The sequence below is a fragment of the Pantherophis guttatus genome, chromosome 1, assembly GCF_059756535.1.
Source record: "Pantherophis guttatus breed Tessera chromosome 1, ASM5975653v1, whole genome shotgun sequence".
Taxonomy (NCBI): domain Eukaryota; kingdom Metazoa; phylum Chordata; class Lepidosauria; order Squamata; family Colubridae; genus Pantherophis; species Pantherophis guttatus.
The window spans coordinates 38,379,698-38,396,111 of NC_142063.1; the positions used below are offsets into that span (position 1 = coordinate 38,379,698).

At 39.7% G+C, this 16,414-nt stretch overlaps 1 protein-coding gene across 2 annotated transcripts in view; it reads right to left on the reverse strand.

Moving 5' to 3' along the window:
* Positions 1–16,414, reverse strand: part of TRMT61A (tRNA methyltransferase 61A) — a 51,550-nt gene that overhangs the window by 20,367 nt on the left and 14,769 nt on the right. For both annotated transcript variants that reach the window (XM_034418535.3, XM_034418536.3), the window contains exon 3: positions 5,613–5,879. In XM_034418535.3, coding sequence (XP_034274426.2) covers positions 5,613–5,879 — 267 coding nt within the window. The remainder of the gene's footprint in view (positions 1–5,612; positions 5,880–16,414) is intronic.

Below are 16,414 nucleotides of genomic sequence, written 5' to 3' on the forward strand. Positions count from 1 at the left end.
TGAATTATTCAGCCCATAATACTTCAACACAGTACAATTTGCTCATCTAAGAAAGCAGTTGCATCTTAAGGCCATTAGCATGAAACATTAGGATATAGGATTTTATTTTGATGATCTAGTCTGTGTAAATAGATTATTTACCCAAGAGGCAATGGGAATGGGGTTACATGACCAGCTGCCAACATAATCTATTTAAGACAGACTCCCAGCAATCTCAATGATGTGATCCCATGGACATTGACATGACCGATGCCACAAGATTAGAGCAGAGGTGTCATACTGGTGGCCTGCGGGCCAGATGCGTCACGCGCAGGCCACACCCTCCCCCGCTCCATGGAGGGAAAAATGTCCTGATATGTCATGTGATGGCAATGTGACGCAGCAAGTTTGACATCCATGGACCATATAAATGCCACTCTCCACTGTAAAGTTGAATTGAAAGGAAAAAGAGCCTTCTCCACTACAGTACCACCATTAACATAGGTCTCCTCCCATTACAAAATCTGCCTGGATTTACTTCAACAAAGGTAATCAATCAACATTCTATCCAGAGAATAGGACATGCAATGTTCTGGACGAGGAAACAACAACATTATATCCAAATCACAAATCTAGTATAAGTGGAAGCTCTCAGGTATCCTCAACATGCCCAAAGCAACAAAGTGATTCAATTTAGCTGGATCTAAGAAATTAATTAATTAGCAAGCTATGAACATTTTATTCAAGCTTAACTGTTAACACAGGCATTTTGCTTGAAATTAAAACATGGATGACCTTTAACAGATCCAATGTTCTAGCCTTCATGGGATGACGGGAGTATCCTTCTATTGCTCCAAAATCTTGTTACATTAGTTTCTGCTCAAATTATTCCAAATAAAAGATCAACACAATTTAAGATAAGTCCAGGAAATCAGGTGGTTTCTAGAACAAAAAAAGAGCTAATGGAGGCATTCCAAGACATCCGCTATGAAACAACACAGGATTTAAAATACATTAGCAGTATTTATTCTGCGCAGAGGGATTTATATCCAGGTATAAGATTATAGAATTCCCCAAAAGTCACTTATCCCTGACTGGTTATATAAATATGTTTCGAATCAGGAGAACTGGATAGAAGAGAATAATAAATCTTTAGTCTCCATTTGACTCCATTTAACTAACTGAGCCATCCGTTAGTTTCTCTTGTATTTAAGATAGCTAAATGTGGGAACAATAATAGAAAAGAAATGTTCTGCCATTTTTTTATGTAAAGGATGACTTCCATTCCACAAGATAGCTATTTGATAATTGTGCTAAAGAAAATGACATTGCAAAATCTTTTGTATAATCTACTGTGCACTTTGTACAACCTATTCAGAAAACCAACACAAATTACTAAGGAATTTATATTCTAAAGCAACTATGCAATTGTTTTGCAGATTAGTGCAAGTGACTCTGTTTCCTTCCAGTTACAGTTCTTTGGCTCCAACTCATGATAATTTCTCTAGTGATCCATTCAAGCTTGTAGATCATGCACTATTTAAGATTATTATCATGGAGAGATGACTATCCATGAGCAGATCACATAAAGTGTATATAATAATAGACTAAGAGATATTGCTGGCAAAAGATAAGGAACAAAGACGGAAATGAGCTAGAACCGCTATTAAGACCTATCTTTTGGCGATAAGCATGGTGAAATATAACTACTTCTCCGCCCCTACTGTGTCTCCTGATAATTGCCCAGTGGTCCTGTTTTAAGACCACTAAAGCAGGGGTCTCCAACCTTGGGAACTTTAAGACTTGTGGACTTCAACTCCCAGAATTCCTCAGCCAGCTTTGAAGAATATGCTGAGCATCTGCAAACCAAGTTGGCCGCATCCATTCTATGTCAGACTTCAGCCTTATAGCAGAGTCAATGGAGGTGGCGGTGGCTACATCTTCCAAGGTGATCTGGAAAGAGTTTGAGGCCATGGAACCTGAAGAAGTGGAGGAAGTCGGCTGCTAGTTTGGCCACTTGCGTCTTAGATCCATGTTCTTCCTGGCTAATTAAGGCTTCACAGGAGGGGATGAATGAGTGGGTCTGGGCAACAGTTAACTCCTCCTTGAGAGACGGAATGATTTCCCCTCTGGCTCTTAACGAGCCAGTGGTATGCCCCCTCCTCAAAGGACCATCACTCAACCCAGCTCGTCTAGGAAGCTTTTGTTTGGTTTCCAATCTCCCCTTTCTAGGGAAGGTTATGGAGAAAGTGGCATAGATCACTCTCATGGATGACCTCTAGCAAGAGTAGGATACAGGTAGTTCATACATCCTAGCTCCTCTTGACTTTTCAGTGGTATTCGATATCATTGATCGTGGTATCCTTCTGATCACTAGGGGTAGGCAGCAGTGTACTCTGGTGGTTCCCCTTTCTCTGGGGCCAGTTCCAGTCAATGCTGATAGAAGGAGAGATATCCAGCCCGTGAATCCTACTTTGCAGGATGCCTTATAGGTCTGTTCTTTCTCCTATTTAACATATATATGACACTGCTGGGTGAGGTGATCCATCGGTTTGGAATGAGATATCATCAATATATGATACCCAGCTTTTATATCTAGCTTAGGCCCCTTAAGTCCTGCGTCTGGAGACTATTGGGGACCGGATGAAGTAAAATGGGTTCTGACTCAACTTTAGCAAGATTTGAGTATTTGGACACCCCCCAGACAAGCTTCTTTCACCTTTGGTTCTGGATTGGTTGCACTGCCCCAGACAGATCTCAGAGTCCCCCTGGACTCACAGCCCCTGCTTGAAGAGCAGATGACAGCAGATGGCTAGGAGGGTCCTTGCAGACTTTCAGGTGGTGCACCAATTGTGCCCATACCATGATCAGGAGGCCCTGCTCATGACCTTGTAACCTCTAGGTTAGACTACATATAGTCTATACATGGGACTGCCATTCAGAAACTTCAACTGATGCAGAATGCAGCTGTACAGGTAGTAAATGGCGCCAGATATACAGCACATGTAACACCACTTTTGTGTGAGCTGCGCTGGTTACCAGTGTGTTAAAGCCCTACATCACTTGGGACTGGGGTAGCTGAGGGATTGCCTTTTTCCAACACTATCTATCTATCTATCTATCTACCTACCTACCTACCTACCTACCTACCTACCTACCTATCTATCTATCTATTTATCAATCATTTTTCTATGCCGCCCACTCTCTGAGGACTCTGGACGGCTTACAACAATCGACAGTATACTAAATAGCATATTGCCCCCAACAATCTGGATCCTCATTTTACCCACCTCGGAAGGATGGAAGGCTGAGTCAACCTTGAGCCGGTGAGATTTGATCTGCTGATCTGCTGAACTAGCAGTCAGTTGAAATAGCTGCAGTACAGCACTCTAACCACTGCGCCACCTCGGCTCTACCTGTCCAACCAGATTGAGCAGAACCCTGCAGATCCCATCAATCAAAGAATGTCAGCTGGCAGTAACCAGACGACAAGCTTTTTCCTCAGAACCCTTTGGAAGTTAGAATGGCCCCAAACCTGTTAGCCTTTCATAAACCCTAAAAATCTGGCTATGTCCCTGTGCCTGTGGGCTGAATGTGTTAAGGACCCTGTTTCCTGGTTGTATTGCTAACTGGCCAATAATCTTGCTCCCATGTATATTTAATCTGGATATTTTTAGTGATTTACTCATTTTATGAGTAAAGAGCCTTGGTGGCACAGCAGACTAAAGCACTGTTAAAGTAACACCAGCTACCTGCAATTACTGCAAGTTCAAATCTCACCAGGCTCAAGGTTGACTCAGCCTTCCATCCTTTCGAAGGTAGGTAAAATGAGGACCCTGTTTGTGGGGGCAATAAGCTGACTTTGTATAAAAAAGAACACCGCTTGGGAGGCCCCCAAAAGCCCTACTAAGCAGGTATATACAAAAGTATGAAGGCTATTGCTTAACGCACTGTAAGCCGCCCTGAATCTCCGGAAAAGGGCGGCATATAAATCGAACCAATAAATAAATAAATAAATTGTTTTACAATATTTTTTAGTATTTTTAATTGTAATGAATTTTCTGAATTGTAAGCCACTCAGAGCCATTGACAGAGATGGGCGGCTACAGAAATTGAATAAGTAAATAAATAATGTATGCTGATCTGGACTAAAGCTAAAGGTTCATAAGAAATAGAAACAAAAGTGCCATTGAATCTCAGAATTATTAGCAGAAAGGAATTGTATGTGTGTGTGTAAATCACACGTACGAATGCTATTAACAAAATGTCACAGAACATTTACATTCAGCAAATTATGCTACTATGTCTTCCCACACACTTGTAGTTCAACTAGAATACGCTTGACAGAAGTTCAAGAGCATTTTTCTATTATGCATAAGCCAGCTACAATTGGTAATCAAAGACAAACCAGTGGGAGAAAGTTGTTTTCTTCTTCTTGCTACTTGTCAAAAAGCCCGAAGCATTTTTATTATGGTTATTTAAATTAATTAACAGTCTCTGAAGTAAGGCATCCAATTTGTGAAATTAACTGATCTCTCACAGACAGGTACCAATCATTCTAACACAAGAAGCTGATGATTTTCTGGTTTCACTGTCTCCTATGGCATAATCCTATGAATGTCTGGCTAGATATATCTTCTGTAGTTCGTAATAATTAGTTATACATGCCATTGCAGCCTTATCATTAAACAAATAGTTAGCATTCATAGTTGACTCAAGAGAAATACTGGAGAAAGCAAGCTTGAGATACTTTTTCTGCTCTCTGGAATAGATGGAATATACTATCTATCGAAAATTGGCAGCTGCACATTTCTTTACTGTGTGTGACAATGACCAGCATAATATAAATGTTAAAAGGTCTTACTCCAGGGTACAAAACTATTAGCAAAACAAGAGTAAGAAAAATACACTCTGGATTTTATAAGGATAAGAATACATTTATCTTCTCTGAAAACATTTCAGATCAGGAAAAGAAGCCGAAAACATAAATCATCCTTTGATCTTTCATATGCTGGATTCAGATATTATTTGCAGCTTGAAAAAAAACGCTTCCTCTCCATTACTGTCTGCAAGCAAGGTGTAAGTTAGTGTTATGACAGTTTTATCTATAACAAAGAAATGCATGCCTCAAATGACTATAAATTGGAGGGATCACATCTAAAATGCAAGTCTATAAGCTGCCTTTCACATCAGGGAGCATGTACTTGTTCACTTACATACTCAAATAAGCATTCATGCTCATAGGTGCCTAAAATGGCACACAGTATGGAGGTCCAGTTTTTTTTCCCAAAGAAAAACCTTTCTCCCTTCCTCGTTTTGTCTACAAAATTGGAGCTGCTGGAGGAGGGGTTAGGAAGAATATCCTCTGACTGAAGCTAAGTGAAGTTTGGGAAATTCTAAAATCACCTAGACTCCAAATCTTGCAAAACATGTATCAAATAATAGTGATGCCCTTCCTAGACTGTCTTTCCCCAACCTATTGTCGTCCAAATGTACTGGAATACAATTCCTGTCACAGCTATCCAGCAAGATAGCCATGCTCAGTTGCATGATAGAAGTTATCATCCAACACATCTAGAAAGTAACAGGTTGTAATAAACTATCCAGCAAGTAGTTTTGAAAAAGATGCATACCTTCATGTTTTAATGCTAGTTTGGCATGGCCTACAGCTTCCCATGGGGATGGAATGTCCAGAAACACTGCATCTGCAATGTTGGTGACACCAAAGCCATTTTTGCAGACATCCTGGGTCTTGACTGTCACCAAATGCCCCACTTTGTGCTCTTCGAACTCCTCTATGGCTTTTTCAGCTCTCTGTTGGTGGAACTCCACTGTATACAGATGTCCTGTTGGGGCAATTGTCCTGATGATGGCATGAGAGAGAGAACCACTTCCAGTTCCTGGGAAGACAAAAAAACAAATAAATTAATTAAAACAAAAGTAAAATCAGGCAATTATTGAGAGTCAAAGGCAGAGCTGCATGGATACAATTTGGAGAAAATTAACTTAGTTAATTTGCTAAGATGGAAAGAGAAGGATTCTAGCTGTTGCTTGTCTCATATAATTAGTGAGAGGCCACATTTTGCTAAAGAGTTAGCAAACCAAGCTTTCAGTTGCAACAACTACTTGTCACACATGAATCAGGTATAAAAGGAAAATCTATAGCCAGATACTGAATTAGGCAGGCAATCACATAATCACAAAAATTCAGTCCCACAACATATGGAAAGTATTCACTTAGAAATTCATAATTATGCTCAAACTAAACATAATTTGCAAATAATTAACCTCTATTTGCATCCTGACAATAATTAAATTGTCAGATATGGAATTGGTTGTTTGGTTAAAAAAATCTTAAGGCATTCTCTCTCTTTTTCCCTCCAAGGTTCAAGTTCTTAAATGGAAAATAAAATTATCTCAGTAAGTGAGCAAAGACTACGTCCAAAAGTAGGATAGCCTTCCAATGGTTGGAAGATCTTGTTTTTTTCTCCAAATTATGCCTTCCCCATGTTCTGAACTACCTTCATCCTGAATTACTAACCATGTTGGCTGTAGCTGATGCAAGTTGCCATCCAAAGAACTGAGAAAAATACAAATGGCAAAAGGCTGGGTCACCACCACTTTCTAAACCACTTCCTCTCCACAATTAGCTGCTGATAAAATCTTACTAACCTTTCTATCAAACTTTTCTCTATTTTCTTCTTTCATACTTTTTATACGCAAGAGTGACCCAACTCTTGATCTTCGAGATGGCAAATACCCAATCAAGTTTCTAACTTTTACTAAAATAAAAACATGCTTGATCGTCCATAATGGCAGTGCCCACAAATTTCTAAAAAGGGATAAAATTCCTACAAAAAATAAAATAAAATATTTGAAACAAAAGCTTCAGTGCTCTGGCTTATACATGCTATGTTCCCTAGCAAAGAAAACAAGTCATGCAGCATTGTAAGAATTCATCTCACCTCTGATATATTTTAGAATAGCATATTGTCTATTTTAGTGTTTTCAAAGTTGGCAACGTTAAGATCACACGTAAGATAATACTGGCTGAGAAATTCTAGGAGTTGAAGTCCACACATCTTAAACTGGCCAAGTTTGAAACATACCGGCCTATCCACTCTGTCAAAGACCTTGCCCAAATCTTCTTATCCAGTAACTTTTTGCAACATCTCAAAGCATCTTGTCATACCTAAAATGCAATCTCTTGCCTTCAGCACATTTGCTGTAGCAGTGTGTCCACAGGTTCTTTGTCATTTTACCATAGATCCTACTCTTACTTTTGCAGATAAAGATACTGCACCAAGAGCTCATGAGGCCAACACGCTTTGTTGAGTCTCTTGCCAGAGGGCACAACTGTACTGGGAGGGAGCTGTGCATCCCAGTGATGTAATGATTCCCCCGCCCCCACCTTGAGTTACCTTTGCCCTTGCTTTGGATCTCTTTGCATTCATCCCCAGAAGTAGCAGCAGGGATAGAAAGCCGAAAGAGCAGCTACTTGGTTTACCGGTCTCAGTTTTCCACACTGCAGTCTTTTACATTTTTAATCAACTGCCTTTTACAATCAGCTGTTGAGCCATAGAAGAGACTGTCCTCTTTTTCTTTCTAGAACGCACAGTAAAACTGGCTGGCTGCCTGGCTCTTGAGATTAATCAAACCTCCAGTTTATGCCAAATCCGGAATCTGATGGTACTTTCTGGTTGATTTTATTTTTTTGCCAAGCACTTGTGGTTCTTGCCAACAGAACAATCCCCTGTGGTAGCAGGAAGCAATCTGCTAAATTATCATTAAAAATCTGCCTTGGAAATACATAACAGTGCGGGGGACGGGGGGGCAGAAGAAGGTATTGTAGCTTAGACCCTAAGAAAGAACCAGCTTTTTTTTTTCAAAAACAAAATTCTATAAAATTATTCCAAAGTTATTCATGGTAGCCATAGCGAGTCCTTTATTTGTTGCGTGCTTTCACAGACATATTTAACTCTACAGGTAGTTCTTGACTTACAACAGTTCATTTAGTGACCATTCAAAGTACAACAGCACTGAAAAAATGACTTATGATCACTTCCCACACTAACAACTGTTGCAGCATCCCCATAGTCACATGATCAAAATTCAGATGCTTGGCAACTGATTCGTATTTATGATGGGTGCAATGTCCCAGAGTCATATGATTACTTTTTGCAACCTTCCGACAAGCAAAGTCAATCTGGAAGGCAGAGTCACTTAACAACCGTATTACTCACTTAATCACTGCACCATTTGACTTAACAACTGTGGCAAGAAAGGTTGTAAAATGGTGCAAAACTCACTTAACAACTGTGTAGCTTAGCAACAGATACATTGGGCTCAATTGTGGTCATAAATAGAGAACCCTATCCCTCAAAATGTGCGAGTGGGAGGGACGAAGGATTCACTTGAACAATCCTCCTTTCTGAGGGGCAGGTGGTTCAGCCAAGTCTGGCACATCTTGCCAAATCAATTTCCATTTTTGTCATGAAAGAAAAAGGCAACAACTAATCCAGCGTTTCTCAACTTTGGCAACGTTAAAACGTGTGGACTTCAACTCCCAGAATTCTCCACCCTGTTTAATGTTCCCAATGTTGAGAAACCCTGCTCGAATGAATGCCAATTAATGAACACATTTGCTGAAAGGTAATGGTCCTGCCAATTTTTAAAACCTTTTCAGAAACCTCACCCAAGCAAAACAAAAACCCACAAAACCACCCTGAGGTAAATCCAAGCAACCATGCTGGAGATCTCTCTTAAGAGAAGACTCTACAAATGTTCTAGCTCCATTTGCTGAAACGCCCTCTCTGCCTTAATTGCTCCCTATCCAGCCACATTATAGACACAATGACCACATTTTCTTGGAAAAATAAAACAGAAGCCTGAAAAGAGGGAAACTCTGAAACAGGTTCATAAGGATTTTTTAAAAAAAGTATGTTTACAACTTTGCATCACAAAGGAAAATTCAAGAGCAAAATCAAGGAAATAAATAATTACACTGAATAAATCTAAAGGGCAGATTACTGAAATAAAGGTCTGACCTTTATAATAAAGGACATATGGTTACTGTATTTATAGAATACGAATAAGCATTCCAGTTTATCAAAGCACTATTAAAACCTCTTTTGGCATACTAAATGTAGAAATTAAATAGAAGTAAAACAAAACATCATATTGAATACTAGGGAGTATAGCACAATGTTTCTGGGAATCGTTCTTTGTACTACTAGATAATATGGCCAACAGACAGATGGCTAATATCATTGTGCAAACGTGAGTTTGAGTAGTAGCATCAAAAATTTCAAAGAAAAAAAAGACTCAAGCGTACTACTCATTCTTGATTTCCCAAGGCCTGGAGCAGTAACAACCAGGGTTATCCACAGAGTATAGTCAAAACTCGAAAGTAAGGTTTTATACACTTAGGCAAGAAAAAGTAAGTGTGTAGGTAGACTAGGAAACTTGGCTTAATGTTAGTGACTGTGAGAAGGATCTTGGGAGTCCTATTGGACAATCACTTAAATAGGAGCCAACTGTGTGCGGCAGCAGCCAAAATAGCCAACGCAATCCTAGGCTGCATTAATAGAGGGACAGAATCAAGATCACATGAAGTCCTAGTTCCACTTTACAAAGCTAGACAGTCACTTACCTGAAATGGTATAGGTTCTCCTGCTTGGCAGGGGGCTGGACTAGAAGACCTCCAAGATCCCTTCCAACTTATTCTATTCTATTCTAAGGTCATACTTGGAATACTGCATCCAGTTCTGGTCATAATATAAAAAGGTGTTGAGTGCAGAGAAGAGCAACAAGAATGATCAGGGGATGAAGGCTAAAACAGGTGAAGAACGGTTTCAGGAATTGGGTTTGTCTAGTCTAATGAAAAGAAGGACTAAGGGAGACATGTTAGCAATGTTCGAGGTACCCCCTTACAAAGATAGGGGGTCAAACTATTTTCCAAAGCACCAAAAGGCAAGAGAAAAAACAATGGATAGAAACTAACCAAGGAGAGAAGCAACCTAGAACTAAGGAGAAATTTCCTAATGGGGGTGCTGCATCACTGGAGGCTTTCAAAAAGAGCCTGGACAATTGTTTTTCTGAAATGGTATAGGGCAGTGATGGCTAACCTTTTTGCCGTCGTGTGCCAAAAGCGGGGGGAGCGGGGCGGAGCGGGTGCGGGTGCCTACATCCATAATTCAATGCGCCCCACCTTCCCGCGCATGCGCATGTGACCCCCCCATTTCCCCCTGCTTTTGGCATGCAATGGCACAGTGGGCCCAGTAGGCCCGTTTTTTCCCCTCCCCAGGCTCCAGAGGCTTTCTAGGAGCCTGGGGAGGGCAAAAGCAGCCTTCCCCATCCCCCTAGAGGCCTTCCGGAGACCGGAAACAGACAATTTCCCGACCTCCAGTGGGACCGGAAGACCTGAAAATCAGTTGGCCGGTGCGTGCATGCGTGCTGGAGCTGAGCTAGGGCAACACTTGCGTGCCCACCAAAATGGCTCCGCGTGCCACCTGTGGCACCCGTGCCATAGGTTCACCATCATGGGTATAGGGTCTCCTGCTCGAGCAGAGGATTGGACTAGATGACCTCCATGGTCCCTTCCAGCTCTATTATTCTATGTTCTAAAAAAGGCAAGATGGTGACATGATAGTAAAGATAAAGAGCCCCTTGTTTTGTTTTGTTTTTTAATGTGTGACATACCTGATAAAAACCCTGTAAAATAAAAGCAAGTCAAACTAAGTTCTTTCAGCGTGCTGGCTGGGGAATTCTGGAAGTTGAAGTCCATATATCTTCAAGTTGCCAAGTCTGAAAAGTGTGTGCTATTATAATGTACAGAATTTATTTTGGGGAGACATCTTCAAATAGCTCAGTCACCAGGCTGTGGGATTATTTTTGCTAGTGTGCCAGTTGTTGTGAGAACAAAATACCTGAAGTCTGTGTGCCAAATTTTACAAATCACTATTTTCTGAACAACATCTGACATAATGAAACTTAGAAGTGCTACAGAGTGCCAGATGGGTTGCTGTTGTGCATCACCAGTTAACTTTACGTTGTCCTCTTTCTCCACAGTTAAAATAGCTCCAGACTCCAATTTATTTATGCACAGATGCCATACAAGCTTTGAAAATGTAAACACTCTTTGACCAATCCATCTTCCATCCTGATCTCTGCAGGATTCAGTTGGTTCAGACTTCTTTATTCAAATCAGAACTGCAGTTCCTCCTGTGAAAGAGGAACAATTTTGCATCTCCGAAATAAATGCAATGGCATGTTTACTGGAAGTTGAGTCATGGCAACATATATGAGTAGGCAGACTCGTTGGGATGTAAATGTTTCAACTCCTAAATCCTTTATCCCAGATAGGTCTCCCTGGTTAACCTATGAAGTGGTCTCAATCTTCCTAGGAACTGATGAAAGAGCAGCATAAAAAATGGGAGACAGGTTGTTTCTGAGGCCTTCACTTCTATTGAGGGAAGGATTTTCCACCTTGCATAAATGCATTCCTCCACTCTTCCCTCAACCAATCAAATCAATAGATTAGGTGTGAAACAAAACCCCTCTGGAGGATATATATAGGATCCCCCTAACCAATTTGGTCAGGTTACCTGGATAAGCAGTGAAAGTTTCAAACCAACAAGAAAAGAAGTCCAGTTGTCATCACTCAAATTCCAGAAAAACTCTACCAGGATGACTGAGAACCTTCACTGACAATGACATATTTATATATTTTGCATACAGGTAGATCTATTTCACAACCACAACTGGGATTAGCAACTGCAGGTGTGCTTAGCAGAACTATCATTTCCTCTGATCTCAACATTATACCTCTGCTGACGCAGCCCAAGATTGCAGTATCCTATTTGGCAGTTACATTACACTTAATCTGTGATCTGTGTGCTTAATCTGTGATCTTCCATACTTCCAGGTCATTCAAACAAGAGGTACTGCCAAGCCAGGAACCACTTATCTTAAACTTTTGTATCTGGTTTATCCTGTCCAAAAGTTATATTTCTTATGACCAAACAGCGCTTTTGGTAGGGACGAACATTCAACTTTATCAAAATCCTTTTGAGCCTTGAGCCTGTAACCCTCTCTCCCCTGCCTTGTCTAAGTCTCACACATCTGGAAGAAAGCAAATCAAGATAAAAACAAATAGACCAATCATCCAGGAAGAGCATCCATTGCCCCCAACAAGTTAGAGATTGGTCAAGAATCCCTGAAGAGGGATTCTGGCTTGAGAAGAGGTGTATTGTTCCTTGGTGAATGGTGACTTAGATGGATCCCACTATATGTCATCCTCAGCTATTGGGACAGGAGACAACATGCAAACTATTCAGGGTTATAGCTCACTGTAGAAAGGAATGTGCAATTTTCCCTGGGCTGAAGGCTGCCCCAGCCTTTGAATCTGTCAAAATTCAGAAGAATACAGAAAGAATAGGCCCATATAAAATGGCTCTGAAATTCTGGATAGTGAAAATTAAATCCAACAAAAATTTACTGAGTAAGTTTAATTATATTAATTAACACTACATTCTATCTGCAGTTAGAGTGATCCCCATGTCCTCATATCCCAGATTTTAAATTAAAATTAAGAGGAAAATTAAGAGGAATACTTCATTTTCTTTTTGTGTAACTCTATGATTGTAATAATGTATTTTTTTTTAATTTGATTTATATGCCGCCCTTCTCCGGAGACTCAGGGCAGCTTACAATGTATTAAGCAATAGCCTTCATACTTTTGTATATTTATACAAAGTCATCTTATTGCCCCCACAACTGGGTTCTCAATTTACCTACCTTAGAAAGGATGGAAGGCTGAGTCAACCTTGAGCCTGGTGAGATTCGAATTTACAGTAATTGCAGACAGCTGGTGTTAATCACAATGCTATCAGTCTGCTGAGCCACCAGGCCCAGCAGTATTTATCAAAACAACACTCAAAAGAAAACAAATGTTCTGTTTTACAAATATACTTATGACCTTCCTAAGCACAGAGGTTGTGGGCTTGATTAATATACTTGGGAGGAGACACTTGGAATTCCTTGACAAGCTTCAGGTACCTCCTACGCTGCAGGTTAGGCCTCGATGCTGCAAGACTGCTTTGCAGGCATCAGCTTTGCTCACGGAGTACGTGCTTTACATGCAGAAGACTCTTGTTGCAGTCCCTGGCACTTCCTTTAAAACAACATCAGCAAAATCCAGCAATAGGAAAAGTACCTCCTGAACCATGCAGGTTTTTTAAAGACCACTAGCAACTGGGCTAGCTGAACCTAAAGTAAGATTTGGAATAGGACAGCTTCCTGTTCGTTTTGGTGGAGAGCAATCTGTTTTCTTCACAGATTGGAATAATACAGCAAGAAATATTCCAATATAGCTACTTCGGTTCCTTAAGCACCTTGCTATTATATATCTCTGCATAGCTGATCTGAGAATGTTTTTTTTTTTAATTGCTAAGCAATTGCATGCATTAATCAATATTTTTTGGGGGAAACCTAGGAGTAATTTCCGATCAATAAAAAGAATGCAAGAACTATGCCAAACAGAAAAAAGGAACCTTTATCAGATTTTGTAGTCCCAAAATTTCCCTTGATGGACCTCCTGGTCCCTTACTATTCACACAGGCCAGTGTAACTAACTGTCAACGTCCGAAACAGAAAGTGCACCATACAGAGTAGATCCCCATGATTCAGTGCGAGCAAAGTGCAAATCCTAACACTGATTCTCTTAGTCTTAGTGTCACTGTGCCAGATGCACTTCCTAAAAGGGCAAGGAAATCCAGCCCTTTGCTAAGTTGCCGATTACAATCTCTTTAAAAAGTACAGCTGTCCATTCTTTAGCTTAACCAGAATACACTAATCATGGATGTGACTGGGGTACAAATGGGAGCAAAATTCTAGGTTGCTTCACACTGTTGTCCTTAAGGATTGTCCTCAGCTGCCTCCTTCCTATTTCAGGAGTCCACACTGCATACAAATGCCATCTGCAGACCACACACACTTTAGACCCATCCATATCCATAAGCCGCTCTGCTACAGCACAGGAGATTAAATATTTAATAATCTTATAATGTGGTGCTCATGGAAATTAAATTGCTGTATCTTAGATTCATGATTCATCGTCCAGCAGGGCGGGAGGAATTCCACCTGCACTACATGAAACGCTTTGTGCCTCTTGAGGCCTATGTCCAAAGCAGAGGCTTGGTTGCATTTTCCAGGAACTGTGAGGAATGATTCATCATTCCATACACGGAAGAGCAATTCCACCTACTCAGAAATGTCTATCTGAAATTTTACAACCGCTTCTGGGTGTCCATCCCCCTCCCCTTTGTCTTCCTATATAAACATAATTATGTTTTGCATCTATGTTCCTTTTCTTTCTGTTGAACAATCTTGAATTATTAGTCAACTGGTTTCCACCTGCCTTTCTTGCATTTTTTATTTTTATTTTTCTTAGTTTTAAAAAACAAACTTTATTAGATTTAAAAAGATAAAATTATATAAAACATTCACAACCTTAAAATACAATCAACGATACTAATCACAACAAACAAACAAGTATATGTGGTATATAAAGTACAAATGTACACAATGACTTATTTCCTTTTTTATCTTGATGAGGTGTATAATTATTACTTTTAATTTCTTACTAAATTTTAACTTTACCTTCTTTTCCATTGGTTTATCCACTCATACCAACTATCCCATACCTTAAAATACTGTGAGTCTTCCTTATCTTTCAATTTCAACGTTAGTCTATCCATTTCTGCACATGTATAAATTTTTTGAATTATTTGCTGCTCCGTTGGCAATTGATCTGTTTTCCAGACTTGTGCTAGGGCTAACCTAGCCGCTGTAATTGTATGTAATATTAGGTACTTTTTTTCTTTTCTAATGTTTTGTTTAAACATTGCTAACAAAAAGATTTCTGGTTCTAGCTCAATATCCTCCGCAATTATTTCTGATATCCAAATTTTTATTTTTATCCAATATTTCTTAATTTTTGGACAAAGCCACCAGACATGAAAGAAGGTTCCCTGTGCTTGCTTATATTTCCAACACGTTAGATTAAGATTTGCATACATCCTCGCCAATCTCGCAGGGGCTAGATACCATCTGTACCACATCTTGTAGTGGTTCTCCTTATATGCTACCGATTTTGTATAGTTGGTTTCCCATACCCTTTCCCATTCTTCCAATTGTATGTTTTTACTAATATTCCTTGCCCAGGCTATCATTTGTCCTTTGACTAGATTTTCTGCTAGGTCGAATTCTAATACGTATTTGTAAATCTTTGAAATCAAGTTTCCATCTTTAGCTCCTAATAATTTGTCTAGCCGGTTGGGATTTGTTTTGATTCCTCCTTCCTCACTATCTTTATTGTATCTAGTTTATATTTGTAGGTAGGGCCACCAATCTATTTCTATACCTTGTTCCCTAAGTTGCATTTTTTAAAATGGCTTTTGGTTGTTCACTTTTTACATCTTTTCCCCACTTTCTATTTATGACTTTCAGCTGACAACCTTTTCCCCTTTCTGCTCACTCCTTTTCTATGTGCACCTTAAACACTAGTTTCATGCAGGAGTTAAGATACTGAACTAGAAACCAGAGGACTGTAATCCTGTAGTCCTGCCTTAGGCAATGGGTGACTTCAGGCCAGTCCCTCTCTCTCTTAGCCCAATCCACTTCATAGGGCTGTTGTTGTGGGAGGAGGAGGAGGAGGAGGAGGAGGAGGAGGAGGAGGAGGAGGAGGAGGAGGAGGAGGAAAAGAAGAAGAAGAAGAAGAGAAGAAGAAGAAGATGATGATGATGATACTGGCTTGAGCTATGCAAAATAAATATGAAATATAAACCTTATTTCTGTTCTATTGCATTTTTTTAAATCAGTGGGCAATATAATTCCAATTGTTGAAATCCTAAAACTTGTGGCCTTGCATACTGGTAGATTCTTTTCGTTAGAATTTAATTTTGAGGGGGAAAAAGGTAATTTTCCATTTATTTCTACCGTTGCATCATCAGATTCTTGATCATTTAAAAAATCTTTACATGTTCATATCTTTCCTTCTCTTTCTTTTCTTTTCATTGTTAAACTGCATATTCTGGCACTTTTAATAAGCCTGACCATCAAAATACTGAATACATTCAATACCAAGACTACATGTGGCTTACCACAGCCTTAGCGGAGACATCCAAAAGCTATAGAAGCTGCACATTTTAGTTTTTAATGCAGCTGAAAGATAAATCAAATATATCATGGGGAAGCAATTATATTAACAGCATATAATCAAATTTATTTTTTGGTTCCATCTATTATTTTTACTCATAGGCATAATACTGGGCAAAATCCAAGAATATTTAGAAGAAAACAATAACCTTCCAGTAGAACAGAAAGGAAATAAAAAAGTAAAGCAGAGGTACAAAAAATCAACTTCCGATTATAA